We start from the raw sequence: 15,104 nt of genomic DNA, 5'->3' as shown, positions 1-15,104 counted from the left end.
CCTAGCGTATTAGAGGCTAATGCGGAATACTTCGGTTGACCAGGGTCCCTTGCCCTTTAAAGAAACATTTTATCTCTTTCGCACAATCCTCAGTGCCCAAGTATCCTCTAACTCCCCTGGTGCAACGAGGTAGTCCTATTCCTGTGGCTTGTCAAGATGCAGTTCACGCATGGAAATATCGCGATAGAGGTGTGTGTGACATTCTCTGCCTCTCATTGTATGCATTTCACAATGAAAGCAATTTTGGAATGTCCCCAATAACATTCTTTTTTTGGGACTGGATGAGGTTCCTCTCAGAATATCCCCGATCACTGCATAAGATGCCTGATTGTTCTTTGATTGATGATGACGAATTGTATGCATTGCATTCTATGCATATGCCACGCAACAGGTGTCTGCTTAGAGTCTTAGCCAAGGTTCAGTCTGTCACATCACATACACGTACTGGTTATTCGTTGAATCAATATGCAGGTAGATTGAGTAGAATGATGATTATGTGAGCAAAGCCAGTCTAGGACAACTAAGCTCGCCTAATATATCCTTAACCTCTCTGTTAGCTGCTTCGTGGCTGGGCCCTGACATCGAACACTTATCATAGGGAAGGTAAGAGAATAATTATAGACCAAAACGTAATAGTCTGTGTTGGCTATGCATGTGCTGACTATATCTGGCGGCGTATGCGAAAGAAAGGCCAAACTGATTTGACCTTTCTACATCCAGAAGACGTTGACGTTCATTGTCGAGTGCTTTTCTGGAAATGTTGCAGGCCCAAGAAGATCTGCTCCACTGGACTTTGTGTGGAGGTATTCGAGGAAATAGAATGGCAATCAAATAGGTGGTTGCTTCGGTTTAGGGTTAACCCCTCTGGTTTTCTGACGCCCAGTATTCTGCCTCTCTTGTCTTCCTGAATAGCGACTTCGAAGTTCGAACCAACTTCGTAGCTGGACCTTCTTTCTCTGCTAACCGGTATACTACGTACGCATACCAATCTCGGGTGACGCGGGGCAGCATGTGGCGCAGGAGGCTCGCTAGTTCAAGCGGTACAACGTTCTGTCCTGTGTCGAAGGAAGATGTAACTGTGCCCAAGGGATTTAGGGGCAAAACCTTCGAGTCTCGGATCCAACAGTCAGACGCCTACTCGGTCCATATGCCGTCTGTCTGGAAACATAGTCAGCCTGTGATCCTGCTCATCTCCATCATTTTCAGGGTTCTCTTGGCAATCCTGGAGAGCAACGCTCGTGCTGCTGCGTGGTATCCTGTGGTCCACTTGTGTGATCCCGGTATGCTTGTGGAAACGCGCAAGCATCATCACGGGCGGAAGCCAGCTGGACTCGACTCGATCTCAAGGCGTATGTTCAATGCGCCGAGTTCTTAACACGGACCCTGCAGCGATCCCAGTCGGGAAACAGCTCAGTATCAGGAGCCTGGAGAAGACTCGAGCATGGTCGCTCTCTTCTGAGATGCACGCTCTGCCTCTCCCTACGCCTGTCCCCGCCGTCAGCCTAGTGCCCCAGCTTCAGTTCCAAATCCTTATTCCAGAAACCGGTCGAACTTTATCTCTTTCAGATTCTAAGACTGGCAAAGGACTGCTCATTTAATCCATCTTCTTTGACATCCTCCATTGTGATAAGATCTGATCATTGCTGCAGAGAGCGTATATGTCGGGCAGCGTTGCCTTGATCAGTGCCTAGAACGGAGGTCCATCGAAGCGCCCGATTTTTGCTTCTGCCATAGGTCGTTTCTCAGGCATTTCTGGATTCCCAGCCTTCTGATATTAGCCGTTTCTTGTTCGTGGGTCCATACTACACTACCATCGAGCGAGTTTTTTCAGCGGTTCCCCCCAAGGAATCTTCCCACAGAAGGTATCCGTGAGCGTACCCAGACCGATAGAGATCTCATGCTCTATTTCCGAGATCGTTGGCGATCATTTCCCCGTACTGGACGTCCCAGATTCTGTCCAACAGCCCGCCGAGGCTGCTGGCGTGTTGACGACTCTCGATGGTCAGACGGCCCCACGCTATAGTCTAGCTGAACAGGCAAACGCCAGCTATGTCGGATTATTATATCGGCCCATTCGGACGCATCTTACCAGTCAGAGATAGGCCATCTTCGGAGGGCGAGAGCGAAAGTTCAGATAACCCATCGGCATCGCGCAGTCATTCGTATCAGCTTCCACCACCTCACAAATCAATGCCGTCAATGCCGTTGCAATTTGGGACAGACACGTCTCTGCCGCAAGCTCCCCCATCAGAACCTAGACCCGCCTTGAACTTGAAGAACGATACCGATCGGAATCAGAAGAACAAAGAGCAATTACCTCCTGTCAGCCAGTTGCTTACGCCAGCATCACATTCCAGCCTCCCAGCGTCGCCCTATTCAGCACATCTCCATGGAAGTACAGCATCCAGTGCGACTTCGGTGAGCCAAAATCCTATTGGTGATCTATACGATAATCCAACTGAGTCGTTTCTTCGTCGTAATTCCGGATTCGCTTCTCGAACGGTGTCGACGTCACTACTCGATTCTTCCTCTAGTCAACTTAGGCAATATCAACAACAATTGTCGCCCAAATTGCCTCCAATCTCTCAAGTTGGAGTAGGTCTGGCTCACAATTTTCGACCTGAAGTTCAGTCGCACGCAGCAGCCGGCATTGACCCGCCAGTCGCGTACTATCCTCACGGCCAACTTGCACACCATGGCTCCTTCTATAACAAGGAAGGACCTCGCACAAGACTCCCTTTGTCCCAGTGGAAAGGGGTGGCGCCTCATGCTCTTGGAAAGTCACAGACTCCTCCGATCCTTCCTCATGTCGTGGATGAGCGGTACATAGAGGGAGAAGGCCTTTGCTACATCTATGCTGACGGGTCTCACTGCCCAAAATCAATTGACGGAGAGCCTGTTAATGCAAATTGGGGAATCACCAAAGCTGGGAAGCCAAGGAAGCGTCTGGCGCAAGCGTGCATCGCCTGCAGAGAAAAGAAAATCAAGTGTCAGCCAAACCTCCCAAAATGCGATCAATGCCAGAAGTCTGGGAGGGAATGCAGGTTTGGGAATGCGTGAGTAGCATCTGCACATTAATTTTCCTTTGAATTCTTGACATACAATCAGCTAACTAAATTCAAGGCCTCGTGGTCACCAGGCAGCCTCCAAGACATCCCAATTTGGGCCCCAGTCCATGAAGCCAGGCTTAAGAGAGGGTCCGTCTCCTCATTCTCGCCATCACAATCCTCCTCCTTCAAACATGCCATATCCTGTACTGCGATCTTCTAACAGTTCGCCGGCTCTTGTAGGCGCCAGCCAGTCGTCCCCAGTGTCTGATAGTTCTATCCTCTCCCCTTCTACGATAGACGACAATCAAGAGAGCATGCAAGTCGATGGACAGCCTCATAAGAGAAGAAGGCGAGGCTCCATTGGCCCCTATGGTGGTGCTGGATACTCTTCTAAACATGGAACAGACTTGGCGCAAGCAGCTGATCAGGCTGACCGCAGTGACACTTTGACGGAGGTCACGGATCTGAATCTTCAGGATTCGCTCATGGGCGGGTTGGATTCCGATCCATATGAGGCCAAACCCGAAGAGGTAACCCACTATATTGATAAGTATTTTTCGAATATCAATGGCGGAATCTATCATATGTTCCCTAGGAAACCATTCATCCTGTGGCTGAAATCCTGTCGGAAAAAGTCCATTGACGACAAAATGCTCATCTATTCTATGCTGGCAATGGGAACCATCTTTTCTGATCGTCCCGAGCGAGTAATCGCAGGACAAAGATTCCTAAGGACGGCTAGAGAGGCAGTGGAAAAGAGGCAGCATTGCCTGACCTTGCAGCTCGCCCAGAGTCGAATAATCTTGAGCTTGTGGTACTATGCTACAGGTGCTTTAGCAAAGGCCTGGGATTTCATAGGCGCCGCTGTCAGGACAGTGTGTGCACTTCGTTATAATATCGAACCCGACAATCTGGCTACCAGAAACAATCACATGTGTGAATATATGCTACACCCTCTAGCCCTGGCTGAATGCTACCGACGGACATTCTGGGTTGTCTTTATACTGGATGTTAGTGATACCTCCCTTTGCTAAGTATTAAACGCAGAACTGACGGCAACCTAGCGACTTTGTTGGTTTCATTCCGTCTCTCCGATATCTTTGCAATCGCACGACATCTTTTTGCGACTGCCATGCCGTGAAGATATCTACGAGGCGCAAGAATATGTGGCAGCGCCTTTTTTTCGGAACGGGATAAATGACTCTGAACCATTAGGGCAGGAAGATAGGTCTGTTCTCAGTCCGATAGCATTACTGGTCGAGATTATATCCCTCTGGAGCGACGTGTCCCATCATGTATTCCAATCTCCCCACATATCCGCCAAGGCATACAGAAAATTGTTCGAGAATTTCTATGAGACGATCGTCAAGCGGTCGGAAGAATGGATTACTAATCTTCCTAGCCACCTTACATACAGTATGGCTAACATGGAACGGAGCGTTCACGCGGGAGCAACTGATGCGTTTATCTCTATCCATATGTTGTACCACGTCATGCTAATGAAGCTGAACCGATACGCCCGACATGAACACCTTCCAACAGATATAGTAAATAGAAACATCCGCAGGACAAGATACCATGCGATTGAGATTCTCCGCATATCTCTTGCTCTTACTCAATTCAATTACGAGCACACCCAATTCCGACATCACAACGAATCGTCGTCGTCGCGGACAATATTTTCAACCCCGTTTGCTACTTACGTGATTCTTTCTGCTGCGGATGTGCTTAGCGCCGCTGGCTTTATGGCAGACATATCAGAATGCATATCTCTTATAAATGGTGGACTCGATATTGTCGAGGACCTCTGTCGGTTTTGGGACAGTGCGCGTACTCAGCTCCGACTTATACGGATGCGAGTCGAGGCGATGACCTCAGCACTCGAGGCTCAGACGAGGATAGAGGGCAAGTTTGGGTTTGCGATCGAGGGTCTAGCGTTGGATAGTCGCGTGCGCCTTGGATTTTCCCAAAACGAGCGTGCGGAAGCACTTTATGGAGACCTGGTATATGGCCTCTCGCGAGAACGTTATATCAAGGCTTTGGGCATGGGGGAAATCTCGATTTCAAGAGATGAGATCTTTTGGATCAAGGAGTTGGATGAGGATATTAATCTGGCTTAAGGTAAAAAGTTGTCGGCATGACGCAGTGGTATATATCTTTTACCCCAGTGTGAAACGTGTCATTTTCTGTTTCTTTTCCCTGAAGTGCTGGACCACATTCTAGTTTGGTTTTTGAGTTGATTTGGGGATGATATATCACACATGGCTGACAATGGATTGAGGCATTCTGGAAGATACAGTGGAATCATGATGGATGGGATTCATGTACAGTAAAACATCTTTCTGTTCTTTCTTGCTGTTCCATTCTTCACATGTTTTATACAAGTATAATACGATTGAAAATAGAGATTAATACCCGGTGTTAGCAGCCGTCGTGATCGACAGAGTCCAGTCCGGTGCATTGGCTTGCTCGAACAGGCCGGATAGCGGTTAGTGCGCAGGATATCATATCCTCATGCAGAGTGTTGGCTAGCTGAAGGAGAAGTAGACCTGACACCCAGCCGCGTGTTATCCGGAAGTGGCATCTTTGCAATTGTAGGGTGAATGAGTTGGACGCAAGATGATAGAAGAGTATAGCAAGGACGGCCAAGCCAATCAGGAAGAAGGGAGGAAGGGAGGAGACGAGCTCCCGGACGATAGGATCGAGAACGTGAGGCGCTCAGACCCTCTCCAGAACAGACAACGGGCACTCTCTGGCCTCTTGCATGAACGGTGGCAGAGAGGCTGCCTACGTAGCCCATTCAGCACCCGCACAAGTATCCAGGAAGAATCGTTCCAGTTGGGGTTTTCACGAGTCGTGCACCCGCCATGACTCTCCGAAGCTGACCGTTATGCAAGTCATCCGGCAATTGGAGCCACGGAGGGGCGTGGTCTCAGAATCTCAGAACGTCCTGATCATGGACCCCAAATGTGTGTCTGGAAGTCCAGAGTCGATGAATACGAGTTGCTAACATCAAACTACTACCTAGCTGTGTGCGCTTACCTTGCTGTCTCGTCCAGTTTCGGATACAGGAACAGCAACACCGTGTGAATGGAATGGAACGGGAAACAGGATCAAGAAGTCAGCGATAAGAAAGCTGCAATTCCCAGCTGGTGGATAGGCCGATTCATCCGAAAACTTTGCAGCAATTGTTTTTTCCTTTCAGCCCGTCTGTTGGCCCCCCAGAAGACGTCATTGGGTCAGCTGAGATGCACAGTCCAGTCTTGAGACCCGGCCCCGACCTCCAGGACCATCCTGCTGCCCCCCAGCTCGGACGTTGACCGTGTCCGTGCGTTCAAAGCTCACAGGATGGTGAAGATCCGATGGCGTCTGCCACAATCTGTACGTGATAAGTGACATGGCACTCTCATCTGGGCATTCTGTGGCTTCTTCCCGGTGGGATGGATTCAGCTGTCATTCCCGTCATGCAGTCGTAAAGCTAACATCCACCACACCATCTTGGTTGGCTTGACGCACAATTTTGTTGGACGATTAATTGAGGAGACATTTCTCAGTTGCACCATCTGTCTGTCAGCAACGCAGCTGTAAACAGTTCCAACGAAGGGGATTTGCCAGGGAGACCTCCAATATGTGCAGCTGTTTTTTCCTTAGCCGGGCTGACCTGGAATGTCAAACGGAAATTCGGTGAGATGGGCTATACCATGAGCAAAGGTATACTTTCACTGGGCTAGCAGGCGCAGCGAAATACCCAACTTCTAAGTGTTCTGAAACCCGCTTCTCCTTAAGGCGGTTGTTGGACATATTCCCGGCTCTTGCAGCTCCTTCAGCTTCCTATCTCCGAAACATGATGGCAAAGAAGAGGTTCACAGCTTCTATGAGGTCTTGTCTGTTCACCATCCTTGAGATGTCTCAAGTTGATTCAGTTGCTTGACGGGCATTACGTTCACTAGGATGCTTCTCTACAAGAAATACTTGTGTTGGTTCCTTATGCTTCAAGACGCTTTGTGGGAGGGATCACCCAGTTTGCTTTCTTCCCATAAAAAGTCTTCCTGCAGAATATGGGAGCCAACTCTGCATATGCTCGTAACGAAACCGCACCACTATGAATCACAGTGGAGTTTTTTTTCCCATGGAATGTTCCTTGCCATATATCCCGGTGCCGTTGTTATATTGGTATCTGGGGAGGCAGAAGGCTTTCCCGTCGAACAGGCAGCTGCTTTTTCCCCACAATTCTTTATGGCTACATTTCTCTAAACCCTCTAAGGGAATTTTGATCCTGGGCCTTATTCTACCCATTGGGAGGTTCAGCTCCATGTCTGTATTGGTTTCTAGTGCGGCGATTTATCAGCCGCTTGATCCTTTGGGAATATCCCAGGTCGCTGCCATGTCGTGGTGACTGTTTACTTGCGGGAGAAACCCTAGCTTCTCTCTTGTGTTAGCCTCCAGATTTGTAATGGTGAATACCGGTGGACTTTTCTCAGAAGACACCTAAATCCAGCAAACACTTACCTATGCTTACACCTTCCATAAATCCCTGCCCACCTGACTCTTTGACTTACAGCAACATGATGCCGTCTATGGATCCCGCCAACCTGCCAAACAGTGTCCTCGAAGCATTTATACTGGGATGTTCAACAGTCTCCAAATTTATCCTGGACGCATTTGGCTTCGACGTGTCTCTTGTGGTCTTTGTCGATGTCTTGATTTTTGACTTCGTTACAGCTCTCGACTATATCTACCGCAAGCTCTGGGCACAGATCCATAGACACTTTACTGCCTCAGTCACAGTTGAATCTCACGATGACATCTTTGACCATATCGTGGCGTGGGTATCCAACCATCACGTCTCAAACGTGGCCCGGTCTTTAAGGGTTAAAAGTAGTAGAGGTTCAACCTGGGATGCTAAGATCGACCTTGCTCCTGACGACACAGCTATCGATGACCTCAAAGGTGGCTCCCTTTTCAACTTCAGCAACTGGGAAGCCAAATTTCCTCCAAGATTTGAGCCGGGCGAGATGTCCAAGTGGTTCTGGCATAAAGGGCACTTTCTCCGCTTCAAACGCAACGGACAGGCGGTCTTGGGAGATGGTCTTTTCAGACGAATGCTTCGGGATAACGAGCGAGCGATACTAACAGTCCTAGGGAGGTCGACGCAACCGATCAAGGATCTGATCATGGAAGCAAGAACACTATATCTCTCCAAGGAGGTGACAAAGACTACCGTTCGACGTCCTGCCCCCAAGGGGCTCAGACAACGCGGACTACATGTCTGGAGCAAAGTGGCTACACCTCCGTCTCGGTCGGTAGACACGGTGGTGTTGGACCGCGTACAGACGAAGAAGCTACTTGCGGATATCAATGAGTATCTCCATCCGGAAACTGCAAGGTGGTATGCCAATCGCGGTATTCCATACCGTCGGGGTTATCTCTTCTACGGACCACCCGGGACGGGAAAAACTTCCCTGAGCCTTGCAATTGCTGGAGTGTTGGTCTCGACATCTACTGCATCTCCCTCCTTGAGCCAAGTCTGATGGAAGAAGAACTTGGCCTACTGTTTAGCAGTCTACCTCGCCGTCGCCTTGTTCTCATGGAGGATATCGACAGTGCAGGTCTGAAACGCGATGAGGACAATGGCAACGAGGCTACCGATGCCAGTGACAAATCGCATGAGAACGAGGGCGCTCGGGCTGGAAACTGCAAAGACATGCAAGCCCACAATCAGCAAGAAGACCAAGAAAGGAATCTCACTGTCTGGCCTCCTCAACGCCATCGACGGCGTCGCTTCTCACGAGGGACGGGTTCTGGTCATGACTACGAACCACCCCGAGAAACTGGACGATGCTTTGATTCGTCCTGGACTTGTGGACATGAAGATCGGATTCACGTTGGCTTCGCAGGAGCAGATAAAGGAGCTCTTCATTCGGATATATTCCCCAGACACGGAGGAGTGTTGCAAACCGTCTTCTTCCGGTACATCTATACGGAACATTGAGGGGAAGGCCAATCTTCAATCAAGGCGTCCGATTGCGTGCACTGCTGAAGACACAGGCAAGTTGAATACACGCGCAGAATTAAGGCCAAGGAACCGCCATCAGACAACACATCCTAACAATGATGATTTCCCCTCATTCAAAACTGCCTTTGGGTCCCTGTCCCTCGACACCATAGCATCTAGTTTTGCTGTTGAGTTCCCAGATTCTCATCCGCAGAGATCCAGAGGTTCCTGCTGACGCAGAAGAAGGATCCTATCCGAGCCTTGAATGAGGCCAAGAGCTGGATAGAGGAGGTCCTCAGTTCCAAGAAGAGCACGGCTGCCAAAGAAGATGTGCCAACCGCAACGAGCATTCAAGTGCCGGTTGAAGAAACCGGGGAAAGTGAAAAGTACAATAGTCATGAGAAGAAGAGCAACGCAAACTCCGGACATGAGGGTGGGGTTTCAATTCTAGAGACAGAATAACAACATACTTCGGGCCCTAGTTCTTCTGACAACAACGGTGACATGGACTTTGATAGCAGCATTAGTTCGGATGGTTAGGGGGCGGCACTGTGCAGTATTACATGGTACCTCTGTACCTACTCTAGGAAGGATGTACAGTACTGTGAACAGTACATCAGATCATATCTGAAAGTTCTTTCTCTTCCAGGGAGTAGAACTATGAGCGAAGACGCGACATGAGGGTCCCTTTTCTCTATTTGGTGATAATGGCCACTCACGATGATACATCAATGAATATTTCGGGCTTTATTTCTGCGTACAGTCATGTTCCTCAGGCAAAAGTTCCGACCAATGATGGAGTATGGGAGGGGCGCTGGTTCGGGGAAACTTGCATATTTCCTGTTTACTGTACCTATCCTTTAGTTCAATTTCAGCAAACGCATTTCACGTTCCTTCCAAGTAGTTCCCTTAAAAGGCTTCAAATAAAACAGGAATCTTCAAAAAAAATCTAAATATTCATAAAGATTTCTATACAATGCGTTCACAGATATTTATACAGTTTCCAAGATAGCACATGTACTAGCTAATAGTATCTCCAGGAAACCCCATCCCAGCCCTCGTATACTAAAGTACATCCTATACCATGGCCACATTCACAACTATCTCCTCCGCATCTCAACCTTAACGCCGTCCTTGCTGCAGCAAGTCAGCGTGAGCTTCTCCCTCCACGGTCTGTGCTCCTTGGGCTCCAACATCTCGAAGGTCTGCAGCAGCCGGACCGTGACAAACTTGACCTGATCCATCGCGACGTCTCCTGCTACGTGTCAGCCTGTCTACCTACCATGTGCCTAGTAAATCTTTAATTGGAGAAAAGAGCCAGACTCACTTCCAAGGCAATTCCTGGGCCCCCGACCAAAGGGCACGAAGCTCCAGCCGGGCCGCAGCCCGTTCCACCGGTCGGGGTTGAAAACCGCAGCGTCGGGGCCATACGTGGCCATGCTGCGCTGCATCGCGTATACATTGAAGGTGACAGTTGTTCCTTCAGGGATGAAGACAGGGGCGGTTCCATCAGGACCCCCGCCGCGGGGTAGGACGGTGTCGCGCACGGCGCAGCGCGCGTTGAGCGGGACTGGGGGGAAGAGGCGGAGGGCTGATGGATTCTTTCTTATCAGCAAGAACTTCTAACACAACGAACAACGATAATCGATCGGGATGTTTTTCTTTCAACTGACCTTCCTTGACACACCAGTCCAGATACTCCATCCTTCTAAGATCTGCAAGCGATGGTATCTTACCTTCCAGGGCATCTACCTCGGCCCGCAGACGGCGCAGCACATCTGAGCGCTCGGTTTGCCGATGTAGCTCGAACCACAGGTTGCTCAGCAGCGACGCCGTCGTGTCGCGCCCGGCCATCAGCACGTTGACCAGTTCCGCCTGGAGCACATGTCTGTTGTCGGTGCGCTGCATCAGCTCGCGGAGGAAGCTATAGCTATAACCCTGTTGTTTCTGCGTTTGCATCTGTGTCTGTGTGTGAGACTTGATGCCGGAGTTGGCTGTTAGAGCTTTCTCGATGACACTGTTCGCGAAGCCTTCGATGATCTCCACGCTCTGACGGAGTCTGTCATCTCTCGTTGATAATAGTGATTTTGGATACCACCCGCATCTTGTCTGAATGGCAATCCACCTTGCACACCGATCCAGCGCGGCCCCGAGCTCGGAGTAATGTGTCAAGGAGTGCGCAGGTTCCCCGAATAAGAAGTCCGTCGCGGTATCCAGCATCAGAAGGAAGAAGAGCGGCTGGAGATTGACTGTCGTCAATCCGTCCCCCGGGATCCTAGCTATCAGGGCTTCAGCATGCGGCGCGAGCCTCTCAAGCGTCTGCGCGACCCGGGTGCGATGGAAGGTTGGCTGGACAAGCAGTCGGGATTGTCTCCAGCGGGCGCCATCTGTGCTGAAGATGCCTGGGCCGACGGCGTGCTGCATGTTGGCCATCCGGAGCGGAGAGAGAGAGAAGTCAGTGCTTGTGTGGATTCTCTCAACGATTTGGGGGTCTGCGGTGATGTAGCCTGCTTTCATCAGTATCCTCCAATATCGCTGATGCTGATATCAAGTTGATAAAGAAAGGACAAGAAACACATACTGCACTCAAACCCCTGCACGAGAGCATACGTCCCAAATCGCCCGATCCTCTCGATCCGCTCCTGCTCACGCTGGAGGAACTCATGCCGTTTGGCCTCTTCCGTCCGCAGCCGTATCAGGTCGATTCCGAAGAACCCTCTGTGCGGGTATCTAGCGGGCTCCTGGCACCCGCTGCCATGCTTCGCGCGTCTTCGACGACTGGCAGTCTTGATGTTGAGGTAGCAATACCATAGTAAAAGTGCAAAGAGTGTTGAGATGATGCTGATATTCTTTATGTCCCTCAAGGAGAGGACCAAGCCGACGTTGTTGTCCTTTAAGGACAGGAGAAGCGTAGCCGCCATTGTCCTGTATCTGTATATTGTAGTGGATTAACTGAAGTAAACAGTATCGTCTTGTCTTGCATTTCTTCTATTCAAACATTAAATATTCAAGGCCGAAACGACGGAATAATAAGTATATCTATAATATAAGCCACAGCGGCTATCTATATATAGACTCCACGCAGGGCTTAACACGACCAACATTCAGCTATCTATTCTTTAAGCTTTTCTGACATGTACTCTGCCTCAACCTGAAGGGGGCACGGAAATAAAAAAAATCCCGCACAGTTAATAGGCAACACGTAAATAGATCGATAGGTATAATAGATAGATAAATTATGAAAAAGACAAGGGCAATGTAGGATGCAGGACAAAAAAGATCAACCATACACACTTCCCACATTGGCGCCGGCGCTCAACCCAAAAGAAGTTGGTTGGTTGGGGTTTGGGTTTCAATGGGGGAGTCTATGTAGGAATGAGTAAGTGAGAGCTTTGTAAGATAAGCCTGTTAAAATAAGATGCCCGGAGAATTATCTTAGTCATGATCTTTGGTGGTGCTGCAACTTATTTGCAATTGGACAAGGGGTGCAGCTGGTGGTCATACTTGTCTCGGGTATGTGTGGTGTGGCGTGGCAGTGTTAACTATTGTCGCAACTGCTGCCTACTATATTACGTATGTAATAAGAGATGGGGCGGGATAGATATATCGAATAGTGTTGACTAAATTTTGGATAAGTCCGTTGGAACTTTAGATGTCTTCTGAGCACTTTAATTTTGATAGACCGTGTAGAAGCAAACAGCTGTACATACTAATGTAGGGGGAAGAATGTTTACTGTACTGGCGATCGTATGTGCATCTAGAAGCATGTTTTGCAGGAGAAATATTCCTTTTTTCTTTCTTTCTTTCTTTTTTTCCTGTTGGTATTGATCAATGTCAAGGGACCCAAGTGTTGATCAACCTGCACATGTATGTACATACCTGCCACATTATGTGCAGCTCAAGGATGCTGAAAACCGAGCAACAGGCTATCTACCTACTTGTTGCTTATTGGTGGAACGAACCAACGAAAAACTCCGCCTTCATTTTCAAGACGCCTTCACTGGTGGTTTGAAGTGGCTGTCAGCAGCGGACTAAAAGATGATGTAATAATCTATACCTCCAAACTACCATTATACATACCGTGACTGTTAACGCTGTGACGGCGCGGCAGGCATCTAGGCGGTAAGGTAGGCGGTGTTGAGCATTTCTTTGTCTCTTAGATACTGCCGGTCCTACTTGCCTATATATCTCATGTTGCACGAAGCTCTGCAAATTCTTTCCTTTCTTTTCCTCTCATGCTTTCGATTTTGTATGACTAGCTACCATAGTTAATCCATCTCATTTTTCTATGCATGAGCGCCGTCACAAACGCCACGTCGAGTTCTGGTATCGGTCCAAAACGCCAGGATGCTCGTTTGCTACTATACGATACAACACACCGTAGGGTCTGGTCTGACGAGGATGTACAAACAGATAAGACTGATAGATAGCTTCGGAGGCGGAAGCTGGGATATGATACCAGGGTAGATCGGGTACCTGATGTTCCAGGGGTCCCCCCTGCTGTCTCACAAGTACAGTCCATGCATAGGTACTGCCCAGGGTATCTAACTTCAAAGAACCAGAGGTGACTGTTACTATTTTATGTGATTACAGATAGGAATTATTGACTTGTTTTGCAAGTCTTTCTGATTCAACTCATGTCTGTTTATCTCCTGTGCCTCTGTCCAACCACAAAAATCCCAATTCCCCCCATCCGGTGCCACCCCTTTAGCAAAATACCCCCTAATCCCCTTCAACATCTGCGTTGTCTTCTGCTGTGCTGTCTCCTGGTCTGCTACTCCCATATTCTGAAGCAGGTATACCGGTATAAACACCAAATTGGTGCTGGGAGAGGGTATTGTATTGATTTCTGGAGACATCGATGAGCCCAGCCCTGTCGCACGCCTCACAGATCAGATAACAACTACTATTGTGGCAATCTATTTCATAATAATGCAGGCAGCAATAAAGGCCCACAAGGCATGCCAGCTTGCATCCTTCCTCTTTCAGAGTGCATGTGACAGACCCTCAACCTCTCACTAGTCAAGAAGGGTTCTCAACTTTCCAATAACTGGCAAGTTTGCTCTGGGTCGAGTTGTTTGTTTACCTATATTAGAAATGAGAATTGGATTCACATCTCCCATCTGTGGCTGCTAGAGTTTAATGCACAGCATCAACTACTGCACAGTGGTAGGAAATTCTCTTTGTGCTATGCAAGATCTGCACTAAGGACTAAGCCTTATAGACGAAAGGGGGAAGAGGTATCATCTACATAGTTTTGTAGCCTACTTGAGCACATAGATAAATAGAGCGTCATGTTTCCGAAATTATGATGTGAGGCTTTTGGTTTATGAACGGCCGAAGTTCATCTACCTAGTGCTTGTCTCAGCGGGACGCATAGTATGATTCCACTTGTGAGGAGTAGGAGCTCTACACCAGAGGTACTGGTAGACATAAAAATAATTACTGGAGCTGTTCAGCTTGGAATACAGTTTAAAGTGGAGATTTCCTTGTCCTTGACAACTGTCATATCAAGCGTGCTACCAGTTCACGCGTACTACTCCACAAGTGGTAAACACACGGAGAAGTTTTCATCATGGGTCCACAAATTCTGCAGGGGAAATCCTACACTAAACCTTCTGAAGATTGATCTACAGTAGGTACTCACTGGAGCCTGTCTTGATAGGGTGGAATAAGAGTATGCAACAAGGTAGTATCTCACCTTCAGCGATAGAGGCACAGCCACTAAAGAATGCTCTCTCCAAATTGATGCTATCTTCAAATCAGAAGAAACTGTTGCAGTATTACTGGTCTCACTGCAATATAAAAGAGGCTGTCTGTCTCTGCTTTCCGCATGAACATCTCTTTCCGCAACATCAAGCCTAAGTGTTTCGATAAAAAGACAAGCATATATATCTTCAACCTCAGACATCAAAATGAAGTACTTCAGCTACCTCGCTACCCTTCTTCTTTTCTGTGGAACATCCACCTTTGCTGCACCGAGCGCCAATTACAAACAAGGTCCAAGTCGCCACTGTTGAAACTGACCATGGTTTTTATTATTATTATTATTATTAATC

At 48.5% G+C, this 15,104-nt stretch overlaps 5 protein-coding genes across 5 annotated transcripts; 4 read left to right on the top strand and 1 right to left on the bottom strand.

Moving 5' to 3' along the window:
• Positions 1–1,009: 1,009 nt before the first annotated feature.
• Positions 1,010–1,598, top strand: VTN00DRAFT_6446 (uncharacterized protein; the record flags this gene model as incomplete). Its single annotated transcript, XM_069433083.1, has 2 exons — positions 1,010–1,280; positions 1,390–1,598. 2 exons carry the CDS (start codon positions 1,010–1,012, stop codon positions 1,596–1,598), a joined length of 480 nt encoding a protein of 159 aa, XP_069288878.1.
• Positions 1,599–2,049: 451 nt separating this feature from the next.
• Positions 2,050–5,170, top strand: VTN00DRAFT_6445 (uncharacterized protein; the record flags this gene model as incomplete). Its single annotated transcript, XM_069433082.1, has 3 exons — positions 2,050–3,056; positions 3,124–3,600; positions 4,453–5,170. 3 exons carry the CDS (start codon positions 2,050–2,052, stop codon positions 5,168–5,170), a joined length of 2,202 nt encoding a protein of 733 aa, XP_069288877.1.
• Positions 5,171–7,615: 2,445 nt separating this feature from the next.
• Positions 7,616–8,581, top strand: VTN00DRAFT_6444 (uncharacterized protein; the record flags this gene model as incomplete). Its single annotated transcript, XM_069433081.1, has 1 exon — positions 7,616–8,581. One exon carries the CDS (start codon positions 7,616–7,618, stop codon positions 8,579–8,581), a length of 966 nt encoding a protein of 321 aa, XP_069288876.1.
• A 99-nt stretch (positions 8,582–8,680) lies between these two features.
• On the top strand, positions 8,681–9,507 carry VTN00DRAFT_6443 (uncharacterized protein; the record flags this gene model as incomplete). Its single annotated transcript, XM_069433080.1, has 2 exons — positions 8,681–9,195; positions 9,246–9,507. 2 exons carry the CDS (start codon positions 8,681–8,683, stop codon positions 9,505–9,507), a joined length of 777 nt encoding a protein of 258 aa, XP_069288875.1.
• Positions 9,508–10,145: 638 nt separating this feature from the next.
• VTN00DRAFT_6442 (uncharacterized protein) lies at positions 10,146–11,966 on the bottom strand (the record flags this gene model as incomplete). The annotated part of the gene is made up of 5 exons (XM_069433079.1): positions 10,146–10,300; positions 10,373–10,636; positions 10,719–11,104; positions 11,171–11,552; positions 11,627–11,966. 5 exons carry the CDS (start codon positions 11,964–11,966, stop codon positions 10,146–10,148), a joined length of 1,527 nt encoding a protein of 508 aa, XP_069288874.1.
• Positions 11,967–15,104: the final 3,138 nt, after the last annotated feature.

The sequence above is a fragment of the Thermoascus crustaceus genome (genome assembly GCF_041956765.1).
Source record: "Thermoascus crustaceus strain CBS 181.67 unplaced genomic scaffold VTN00scaffold_3, whole genome shotgun sequence".
NCBI classification, from domain to species: domain Eukaryota; kingdom Fungi; phylum Ascomycota; class Eurotiomycetes; order Eurotiales; family Thermoascaceae; genus Thermoascus; species Thermoascus crustaceus.
The sequence above is the reverse complement of the archived record's forward strand: the minus strand, read 5'-3'. Positions and strand labels throughout refer to the sequence as shown.